The sequence below is a fragment of the Phacochoerus africanus genome, chromosome 11, assembly GCF_016906955.1.
Source record: "Phacochoerus africanus isolate WHEZ1 chromosome 11, ROS_Pafr_v1, whole genome shotgun sequence".
Taxonomy (NCBI): Eukaryota; Metazoa; Chordata; class Mammalia; order Artiodactyla; family Suidae; genus Phacochoerus; species Phacochoerus africanus.
In genome coordinates, this window is record NC_062554.1 from 4,825,988 (window position 1) to 4,838,154 (window position 12,167).

The window sequence follows — 12,167 nt, forward strand, 5'->3', positions numbered from 1 at the left end:
ATGTCACCTTCTCCAAACATCACTTCCTCTCCTCTGATCTTTTTCCTGACGGGCGTTCCAGGTCTGGGAGCTGCCCATGGCTGGATCTCCATCCTCTTCTGCTGTCTGTACATAACTGCCCTGTCTGGAAATAGTTTCATCCTATTTGTCACCATCACTGAGTCAAGTCTCCATGAACCTATGTCCTATTTCCTCGCCATGCTCTCAACCACCGACCTGGGACTGTGTATTTCTCCGCTGGTCACTACGCTGGGCATATTCTGGTTCAACACAAGACAGATCAGCTTCCATGCCTGTGTTGCCCAGACATTCTTCATTCAACTCTTCACGGTCATGGAGTCTTCAGTGCTCCTGGCAATGGCCTTCGACCGCTTCGTTGCTATTTGTAACCCACTGAGATATGCTACCATTTTGACTGAGTCCAGAATCGTCAACGGCTGGTTTGCCATCCTTGCCAGGGGGACAGTGATCCTAATGCCTCTGGCCCTACTTCTTAAACGTCTGTCATTCTGCAAAAGCCACGTGCTCCATCATTCTTTCTGTTTCCATCCGGATGTAATCCAACGCTCCTGTTCAGACAACAAGATCAGCAGTGTCTCAGGACTCACTGCCCTGCTCGTGACGGCAGGGCTGGACTCTGCCTCTATTCTCCTCTCCGATGTCCTGGTCCTTAGGACCATCCTAAGCATCGCCTCCCCAGAGGAGCGACGCAAGGCCTTTGGCACTTGTATCTCCCACCTCGCTGCCGTGGCTGTCTTCTACATCCCTCTTGTTAGCTTGTGCTTTGTCCACAGGTTTGGGAAAAGGGCCCCTCCTTACGTACACACTCTTATGGCCAATGCGTATTCGCTTATTCCGCCAGTGATGAACCCCATTATCTATAGAGTAAAAACCAAGCAGATCCGTAGGGCCGTTAAAAAAGCCCTCTTTCCCAAGCGACCTGAGGTGTGACTTTCGCAGCTCTGCAAGGAAATCTGCACCTTAGTTATGACTTCTAAGACCTAGTGTTTAGTCAATAGAGTCTCTTCGGTCTGTCACTCAAAAGAAAAAAAGGAAAGAAGTAGAAGGTTGGGTGGGCTGGGGGATACGGTTTGGTAGAAAATTATTTTTTTACTTTTAAAAATTTTATTTATTTTTCATGGAATGGCAGTGGATGTACAGTATAGTGATTCACAACATTTATTTATTTATTTACTTTGCTTTTTAGGGCCGCACCCGCAGCATATGAAGGTTCCCAGGCCAGAGGTCGAATCAGAGCTAGAGCTGCCGGCCTACACCGCAGCCACAGCAACCGGGGATCTGAGCTGTGTCTGCCACCTACACCACAGCTCATGGCAACGCCAGATCCTTAACCCACTGAGCGAGACCAGGGATCGAATCCACAACTTCATGGTTCCTAGTTGGAGTCATTTCCACTGCTCCATGACGGGAACTCCAATTCACAATTTTTAAAGGTTATACTTCATTTAAAGTTATTATAAAATATGGGCTATATTCCCTGTGTGGTACAATATATCCGTGTTGCTTATTTATATGTCATACTTTGTACCTTTTAATCCACCTTCCCTATATTGCCTCTCCCCTCCTGGTAACTATCAGTTTGTTCTCTATATCTGTGAGTGCATTTCTTTTTTATTATATTTACTATGTTGTATTTTTTAGATTCTAAATATAGATGGTATCATACATATTTATCTTTCTCCATCAACTTAGTTCACTTAGCATAATACCCTCCAAGTTATTCATGTTACTGCATATAATCTGAATTTTTGTATAGAAGAGGCTAAGTAACATATTTTATAATTTTTTTGATGACTCGAATTTTATTACACTTATAGTTGTACAAAAATCATCACAAAGAAATATATTTTATAATTATTAAAACTAATAAATGACCTCTGCAAAGTTGCCAAAAATCAGGGAGTTCCTGTTGTGGCACAGCAGAAATGAATCCAACTAGTATCCATGAAGATGCAGGTTCAATCCCTGGACTTGTTCAGTCAGTTAAGGATCTGGCATTGACATGAGCTGTGGTGTAGGTCACAGATGCTGTTTGGATGTGGCCTTGCTGTGGCTGTGGTGTAGGCTGGCAGCTGTAGCTCGAATTTAACTCCTGGCCTGGGAACTTCCATATGCCATGGGTGCGGACCTAAAAAGCAAAAATCAAAAAAAAAAAAAGTTGCTGAAAATCAGATCAATAAATTGAAAATATATTGTATTTGTTTACACTAGCAAAGAACAAACCAAAGCAGAAATTAGGGGGGAAAATTCCATTTACAATAGCATCTAAAAGAACAATACTACTTGGAAATACATTTAGCTAAGGAGGTACAAACCTGCGCGCCAGGTTTTGTGTTGTACACAAAAACACTGCTCGAAGAAATTAAAGAAGTCATAAACAGATGAAAAGATATGTCATGTTCGTGCATTTTAAGACTTAATATGGTTAGTATGGCTATACTTCCCACACTGGTTCTCAGGTATGATGAAATCCCAATCGAAATTCAGGTTTGTTTCTTTAAATAAATTGACAAGCTGATTTCTAAATACACACGAAATTTTAAGGCACCCAGAATAGCAAAGATCATCCTGAAGAATCAGCAAAATTAGAAGATTCATACTTAATTTCAAAATGTACTACACAACTGCAGTCATACAGACAGTGTCATACTGGCATGCGATAGTCATTTAGTTCAATGAATTGAGAGTAGAGAAGTAAAACCTCCCATTTCTTGTCAACTGGTTTTTGACACAGGTATCATGAAAGTTCATTTTCCACAAATGGTGCTGTCACCCAAATGTCCATCAACTAAAAAATGTCCACACAGCATGACGGATTCCTACAATGGAACATTAGTTGCCAGTGAAGAAGAGTGAAGGGTTTACATGGACCACAAAATGGATGAACCTTGGAAAGATTATGCTAAGTGAAAAAAACCGGTAACTAAAGGCTGAATCCTATAGGATTCAGTTTATATGAAATGTCCCAAATAGGCACATCCACAGAGACACAAAGTAGATTAGAGGTTCCCCAGGGCTGGGGGAGAGGGAAGGGACTGAGACGTGGCTGCTCCTGGGTAGGGTGTTCCATAACAAATATCCCAGAGTGAACTGTAGTGATCGTTGCACAGCTCTGCGAATATTCTAAAAGCATTAAACTTTTCCATATTAAGTAGGTAACTTGTATGGTATGTGAATTGTATCACAAAACGGCCACAATGAAAAAAGAGGACTGGAAATACATAAGGAAGGTGGAGAGAGGACACATGTCTGAACTGCTTCCACCATAGAAAAAGGAGAAAATGTGTTTGAAATAAAAGTTAAATTAATCGTAGCACCAGAATATAAATACAAGTACAATCCGTGATCTGTACATGTGGGGGATCCATGAAAGATAGAATAAAAATAAAAAACGTTGATAGACAAAACTGTAAATAGTTCAGGAGCATGTCGAAAAGAAGGTTTAGACTGCCCGAGGGGATGGCCCGGGTTCTGAGATGCTGGACTCCATCAGAATAATCAGCGACTTGACTTCTAACCCTAACCTGACCCTCTTTATGCCATATTTTAGGCTTCAGAGAACTTTGCTTAATGGTGGGAAAAAAATGAATACGAATTGTCCCGCCGCAGAGGCGAGTCTGCACTTGAACTCTGGCAGTATCAAGGGACAGTGAACCTGTAGGACCAGATGAGGACCGAATAGCGTGTGTCCCTCCCCACGGCAGGATATCTCATCCTCCCCCCACAATACCGACGGCAGTAAGTCCATAGAGAATGGAAACACTACCCTTGAAAATATCAGTAGAAACTCATAAATACTTAGATCACACACTGACATGTTCCTAAATACAACATATCAGGTAGCTACAAATTGACAGGAAATAGCTACACGTATGTGCAGAGCACTCACTTTAACATTTGAATTAAGTCATAGAATATTAAGTCTGAATATTTTGAAAGTGTCCCCATATCATACATGTACCATCTCCAAGAGTACCTTCACTTACACCCCAGAAGCATAAATGTGAGGGGAGATGGTGGGGGGAGCAGAGCTGCTATTGCCTGTCTTCGCATGTTAGGGAATGACCTGACCAGAGTCTGATTTTTTTACCATAGTCTTGTGAACGAGTAGACCTTTCACCTTCACTCAGAAGTACCCAGATAAACTAACTCTAATGGGAAATGTATACACATGTCAAACACTCTCCGGGTATTCCAGAAAATGTCAATGTCAGCCAGGTGCACACCTGCCGGTGTGCAGGGAGAGATGGAAGAGGGTATGCCTCCAGAACCCAAAGGGGCCTGCTAAGCATTGGGTATCTTTCTTGCTTTGGAAAGCAAAATACAATGTTTTTCCTTTACTATGCAAGAGATATCCTAGCATACTCTAGAACACTGGGTCATTCAAAGTTTCACTGATGTGTCAGACCTCTATATTTCCAGGCTGATTTCCCTCTGGAGTGCATGTGTTGCTAGCTACTTCTTGTCCATCCCACATGTTTATGGTTTCATCATTTCATCAATACAGTGGGCAAGTGTCATACTTTGGCGGATGTCCTACTGCTCCAGATCTCTTAGAACTGCATTATGACAGAGTTGCAGAAAGACAGCATAGCCCTGGGTCAAGACTATGAATGTGAACAAAAGGGTGGAATAGGAGTTTGCTACCATGTGCTTTTCAAAGAGCCCTGAACTTTGATAACCACCCACAGACAAGAGTACCTGTGGTAGAGTCTCTGAGTTCAGTAGAGGAATTCCAGCAAAAAATCCAAGAATAGATGCATTGAAGAAGAGAACAGTTGCATTTTTCTTGCATCACACTACCCCGGAGCAGCCCGGCTCAGCGTCAGGAGAGACCCCCTCTTCCACAGGGGAAAGTGAGAGGGTAGCAAGGGAGCACCCGGCTGCCCCATCTACACAGGATGCTGCCAAGGAGGCCCGTGTCTTTCTCACCTCCCCCAGGATACTGAAGGGATCCGCACGACTGAGACACAGGGAGAGGTGGGAGCGCAGCATCCCAGGCTTGGAACTCACAGAAGGCATGCAGATCCTATTATCTACTTTGCAGAATCCACTAGGAAGCCTGCCCACAAACCACTGGAGATGCCTCACTTCAGACCCCCTATCTGACCTATGGTACTTCCCAGTGGTCCGTGTGCCTTACCGTACACCCTCCATAGCCAGCTCCCTGTGTGCGTCCCCATGGGCAGAGGGTGTGAGCCTTTGCAGGTGGCCAGTGCGCACACGCGGAAAGCTGGCTGCACTCTGCAGGACTGAGAGAAAGCACACAAAGTTGAACCATCAACACCGCCCTGAGGAAATTAAACGGGAGGCAACAGAAGTCAGCCTGGCTCTGTAGAATGGAGAGAAGACATACAATCTGAAGATTCGTCCCACCACCACTACCCCCAAGGGGAAATAAGGAGTGTGAGCAGTCGCATCCATCCAAAAGATCTGTGAAAACCTTAGGACCCCCAAGCAGGTCTGACAGGTAATTTTGTTAAGGCTTGTTGGGTGACCTGTCCTGGAGAATGTTCTTTGCATGCTTAAGAAGAATATATATCCTGCCTGCCTCTGTTGAGTAGAATGTTCTTCATATGTCATTTACGCTCATTTAGTCTGAAGAGTAGTTCAAGTACAGCGTTTCCTGGGAATTATCAATTAGCAGCATTCCAGAAGATTATATGGAACTGTGGAAGTACTTATTTGCCTATAGTCACTAGTTCCTGTTATTATCGGCAGTCCAGATTAGAGCAACTAAGAGGACTCCTGTAAGGGCCGTATCAAGCTTGGTTGTGTTATGTGCACCTGACCCCACTGTGCCAGTGATGACAATATTGTGTCTCGGAAAAACCACCATTCTCTATGCTCTGCTGCTGTCAAGAAGGCAGAGAACCATGAACCACAATCATTGTTTTCCAGCAGGGTTCCCTGATATATGCTGTTAATCGGAGGATGCTAGAGGGAGGCAACTGCAAGGACAAACATCTCCACCGTTGCCTTGCTCCTCCTGTCAGGGCCAAGACAGCAGCAGTTCTTTGCTGACTGGTATGGAATCCAGTTTCCAGTTTCAATGTTTTGACATTCCCAGCACAAATCTCATCATACTCCCTAGAGAGAAACAGAACCAGACACAGTGGACCCCTTTTAGGGAATCTGAGTTCCAGTTCTATGAGCAGTCCTGCTATGGAGTGACATCCTACAGTTCTTATCTCCATGCTGTGTTTGTGTTCCCTTTGTGTCATTTCAGTCCTCTAATACCTGTGTATCCAGTTCCTTGGATTAAATACTCCCAGGCCTAAACACTGGCATAATCTGTGTTTTCCTATCTAGAGCGTGGCTAACAAACCCACATCAAATGTCCTTGAGGAGAGGGTCCAGATATAGCAACACAAATCCAAAATTAAATTCTGTCCGTATTAGGTACATGTTAAACTTGGGAATTCAAGAAAAATTACTGTAGTTCCAGATGATATTTGCTAAAACCAAGAACAGATTTATTAAGCATCAAGAATAACAGTACTTCTGAAGAAACTATACAGATTGGGGTTAAATTAAGCAGAGTTATTTTCTCAGAAAAATTGTGCTAGAAATCTTTCATAAAGAGGTAGGGGAAAGGAATAATATTTGACAAACAGTTTAGATTACTGTCAAAGCAGTAAAATGTGTATTGATGATGACACCAGCTATTATGCTAAAAGTCAGGGATGTAAGAGACAGAAAAGTAAAAATATTTGGAATAATTCCATAATTATGGACAATGTCAGTTATATGTGCCAGATTTATGTGATAAAATTCAGTAATTTACAATTGTTAATACACACTTTATTCCCATCTTTGTCTCAAAAGAAACGAAACCCAAAATAATTCCACATTTGAAACTGAAGCTGGGTCATAGGTTATCTTGGTCATTATAAATTTTTCATCTTGATGAGGAAATATTAATATCATTGTGGTTATCTGAGGAAAATAGTAAAAGAGAATTCCCAGCCTAAATTTATCTCTTTTAGCCCAGAATCGTCTCCCTTAAAGTTTAGTGGCTTTCTGGGATGCTTTCATTCCAAGCATGGGTCTCAATATGTTGCCTTCTAGATGGCATTTTACTCATCTATACAATGCGAGAATTAGGAAAAATAAAACTGAAAACCATTTAATTCTTTGCTGCTCCAGGATGGAGAATTTTTATCACAGCTCTGCGTATCTGTTTGGTCTTCACACTGTAGATGATGGGGTTCATGACAGGAGGGATCAGCAGGTAGGTGTTAGCAATCAGAGTATGTGCATAGGCTGGGGCTCGTTTCCCAAATCTGTGAACAAAGGACAGGCTGATCAATGGAATATAGAAAATAGCAACAGCCCCAATGTGGGAGATACAAGTGCCGAAGGCTTTCTTCCTCTCTTCCGGGGATGCGATGCTGAGGATAGTCTTAATGATCAGAATATAAGAAAAGGGCATGAGGACTGAGTCCACACCAACGGTAGAGATCAGGGCAGTCAGCCCAGCTGCATTGTTGACTGTGGTGTCTGTGCACGAGAGCTTCATCACGTCAGGGTGGAGGCAGTAGGAGTGGTGGAGCACAAGGCTGCACCACCATAGGAGTCAGTACTAGCATCCCCCTGGTGATGATGGCCCCTCCAATCTGTGCCATTTTAAGATCAGTTAAGATAAAGGCATATCTAAGAGGATTAGAGATGGCCACAAATCGATCGAAGGCCATAGCCAACAACACCAAAGATTCCATGGCAGTGCAAAGTTGAATGAAGAACATCTGTGACAAGCAGGCATTAAAGGCGATCTCCCTGGCATTGAACCAGAATATGCCCATCGTGGTGACCAGGGTGGAAACGGACAAGACGGGGTCAGTGGTGGACAGCATGGAGAGGAAATAGTACACGGGTGTGTGAAGGCCTGACTGGGTGACAATGACAAAGAGAATCAGACTGTTTCCTGAGAGAGCAGTCACATAGAGAAAGCAGAAGGCAGTGGAGATCCGGGTGTGGAAGGCTTCCAGCCCAGGAACACCAGTCAGCAGGAAAGTGATGGAAGAGGATGTGGTATGTTTAAAACTGACACATTGAACTCAAACTGAAGAATCTTAATCTCAGTATTCTACAATGATCAATTATATGCAATTTTTATGTATTCAACGTGAAATTATTTTACCAAGTAACTATTTATAAGGGAACGACATCTATATTATATTAAGCATTCATGAAGATTCACACACAAAAAAGAAAACTACACATCTAATAAAGGAGCAAAAAACAATAAATGAACAAGTGTGGGAGGACATAGCCATTGTTTACAAACAAATGTCATAACAACCAGTCTTATTTAAATTCATGTCTGTTGAGTGAGATTTTATCCATCACTTCCTGACTTCATGTGGTAGACAGCCATTAAATATTTGTTGAAGTCTGTCTATAGAGTTGAGTGAAATTTTAAATGAATAGCAAACAGTATATGCAATGATTCTGACATAGTAAATAAAGTAAGTTAGCTTCTGGTGGCCCAAAAAAAGGAATCCACGTTTTATCTCCTGGATACTTTCTTTCAAGCAGGTTGAATATCTTCAATCTTAATAAGTAACTAACATTTGTTCAGCCCCTACTAGTGGTTGTTATGTTATCTTATATAAACATACAGTCTATTTGCAATATCATAACTTGAACTGTATCTAATTAAATTTAATACCACAAAATGAGTAAAAGCAATCAAGACAGTTACAAACAGAACAATTTGTGTATGGAAGATCTCAAAAGTAAATATTATGGATATTTTTAAATGTTCATTTTTTGGCATATCAAATCAATGTTTGAGGATTGCATATTCTAAACTTTAATATGTTCAAACATGGACAAATGTGTTTATTGGCTGAGTTATCCACATGACAAGTTACTGTGTGTGCCTGAATTACTCCATCTCTATGTAATACTGATATGCTTAACCCAAAGGATGAGTGTAAAGATTAAATTAGTTAATGCATGTGAAAAGTTCTGAAGGGTACTTATCTATGATACAAAATTCACCAAAATGAAACAAACTAACTTATTTACAAAACAGAAACAGACTCACAGTTACATAGAAAACAGTCTTATGGTTACCAAAGGGTAAGTGGGGAGGGATAAATAGGAGTTTGGGATTACCACATATACGCTATTGCATATAAAACAGATAACCAACAAGGACCAGTATAGCACAGGGAACTATGTTCAACATCTTGTAATAACCTATAACATAAAAGAATCTGAAAAAGAATATATATAATATACATATAACACTTTCCTGTATATCTGAAATTAGCACAACATTGTAAATCAACCATACTTCAATAATTTTTAAAAGTTCACTACATATTGGATATTACAACTTAAAGTTAAAATATTATATAATCGTTTAGCTCCCTTTTTTAATTTTTGTTAAATTTTATATTGATTTTTTTCATTATATCTGGTTTATAGTGTTCTGTCAATTTTCTGCTGCACAGCAAGGGGACCCAGTCACACATACATGTATACGTTCTATTTTCTCACATTATCATGTTCCATCATAAGTGACTAGATATAGTTCCCAGTGCTATGCAGCAGGATCTCATTGCTAATCCGTTCCAAAGGCAATAGTTTGCATCTATTAATCCCAAATTCCTAATCCATCCCACTCCCTCCCCCTCCCCCTTGGCAATCACAAATCTGTTCTCCATGTCCATGATTTTCTTGTCTGTGAAAAGGTTCATTTGTGCCATATATTAGATTTCAGATATAAGTGATATCATATGGTATTTGTCTTTCTCTTTCTGACTTACTTCACTCAGCAGGAGAGTTTCTAGTTCCATCCATGTTGCTGCAAATGGCCCTATTTTGTTCTTTTTTATGGCCGAGTAGTAGTCCATTGTGCATATATACCACCTCTTCCTAATCCAATCATCTGTCCATGGACATTTAGGTTGTTTCCATATCTTGGCCATTGTGAATAGTGCTGCAATGAACATGCAGATGCATGTGTCTTTTTCAAGAAAAGTTTTGTCCAGATATATGCTCAGGACTGGGATTGCTGGGTCATATGGTAGTTCTATGTATAGTTTTCTAAGGTACTTCCACACTGTTTTCCATAGTGGTTGTACCAGCTTATATTCCCACCAACAGTACATGAGGGTTCCCTTTTCTCCACACCCTCTCCAGCATTTGTTATTTGTGGACTTCTTAATGATGGCCATTCTGACTGGTGTAAGGTCGTACCTCACAGTAGTTTTGATTTGCATTTTTTCTAATAATCAGTGATGTTGAGCATCTTTTTCCTGTGCATGCTGGCCATCTGTATATCTTCCTTGGAGAAATGTCTATCCAGGTCTTTGGCCCATTTTCCATTGGGGTGTTGGCTTTTTTGTTGTATAAGTTGTTTGAATATTTTAGAGATTAAGCCCTTATCAGTTGCATTTTTTTGAAACTATTTTCTTCCATTCTGTAAGTTGTCTTTTTCTATGGTTTCCTTTGCTGTGCAAAAGCTTGTCACTTTGATTACGTCCCATTGGTTTATTTTTGCTTTTATTTCTGTTGCTTTGGGAGACTGACCTGAGAAAACATTTGTAAGGTTGATGTCACTGTCTCCCTGTCTTTACCACTTCTCTCTACATATCCTCCTCACTTGTCCACATATCTTATTATCTCATAGCTGACAAAAGAGGTGGAAGTATTATCTTTCTCACTTATATATTAGAAACTCATGTGGGGGAAGGGTTAAAAGAAAGGGAACTTCCTTGAGACCAAGAAGATTACTTGTGCAGAAGCCGGAGTAAAAATCACCATGAAAAAAAGTCTAAGGATTGTTTAAAGGTACACAGTTTCAGATATTTTCAAAATGCCACTAAAGTATGAGATGTAAAGTGTTAAAAGGTAATACTCAAAGGCAACCAGGATCCAGTATGGAATAATTTTATCACCATTCAAAGGGTAAAAATGTGGGTTTTTTTAAGCAATAAGCAAAGAAAGAATATACCTCTTTTTGTACTGTGAAAGAATACACCTCTTTTTGTACTGTGAAGTAATCCCAACAATTTTTCCTTCTTTTTTTTTTTTTAAAAAATTGTATTCTCTTTCATTTGTAGCATTACCACAGTCTGTAAACATTCTAATTTCTTCCTCAACCAAAACAATTTGTTAGGATGAAGGAATGAAGGAGGGACTGATTTCTTATTAACCCTGTCTTCCTGTTGCATGCTTCTCCTTCTCTTCATGAACAACTTATTAAATGTCCCCACTTCTTAAACTTAAAGGGTTTACAGCTCTTTAATGGTTCACATCTAGAGTTGAAGTCTGTTTTGTTCTTGGACTGAGACATACTCATGAGTTTTCACCAGCACTGTGTTCATCTCTGGAGCTCAGGGTCCTCCTCCAGACTCATTCAGGTTCTTGGCAAAGGTAGTTCCTTGTGGTATAGAGTTCCGGCCTCCACTTTCTTACTGCTCTTATCTCCCAGAGACTCCTCTCATTCTCAACCATGTGGACCTCACAACATCCCATCTTGCCTCTTCTAATCCAGAAGAAGAATCTCTCCACTTTTTTTCTGTTTTTATTTTTCTTTTTGTCTCTTTTAAAGGCACACCTAACTAGGCTAGGCCCACCTAGTATAAACTTGCTTTTGATTAATTCAAAGTCAAGTAACCATGGACCTTCTTAATATCTGTAAACTCCCTTTTCCATATATTATAACATAAGAAGAGAAGTAATATCCTGTGACATTGATAGGTCCATTCAGACTCAAAGGTGGGTTTTGTACTGAACAAGTGTGTAAGAGGCAGGAACATTGGGGGCCCTTTTGGAATTCTGCCTACCATAACCGTCTGGGCCATCTAATCTCCAGGCGTTCGTAGATTCAGCTTCTGCAGTACTCTTTGATTGACCATCCTCATCCTCCAGTTCCATCACCAATACCTGACATAATCAACACTCTCACCAGTTTTTCAGGTAATTAGCAATATTTTCATAAGCGATTTACCTTCCCTGAGTTTCAAGTGTTTCCAAACTTTCTCTGTATTGATGCAAAGTGATCTCTCAAAAATACATATTCACATCACTCCTTACCCAGAGCTCTTCATTGCCTTCAACATGAAGACAGAACTCTATCTCTTTATTGCGGAAGTCAAGGATATCCCAAATCTACTTTAACCACC

At 40.6% G+C, this 12,167-nt stretch overlaps 2 protein-coding genes across 2 annotated transcripts; one reads left to right on the forward strand and one right to left on the reverse strand.

The window, feature by feature from the left end:
• On the forward strand, positions 1–951 carry LOC125111663 (olfactory receptor 51F2-like). The gene has a single exon (XM_047753686.1). It carries the CDS (start codon positions 1–3, stop codon positions 949–951), a length of 951 nt encoding a protein of 316 aa, XP_047609642.1.
• Positions 952–7,150: 6,199 nt separating this feature from the next.
• Positions 7,151–11,919, reverse strand: LOC125111458 (olfactory receptor 51F1-like). Its single transcript, XM_047753397.1, is given in 3 exon segments — positions 7,151–7,577; positions 7,579–8,067; positions 11,774–11,919. Coding segments are annotated over 3 exon segments (1,062 nt in total).
• Between the last annotated feature and the right edge of the window lie 248 nt (positions 11,920–12,167).

Bases quoted from the DNA above. Each gene is read 5' to 3' on its own strand.
- LOC125111663 (XM_047753686.1), top strand. From the start codon at position 1: ATGTCACCTTCTCCAAACATCACTTCCTCTCCTCTGATCTTTTTCCTG.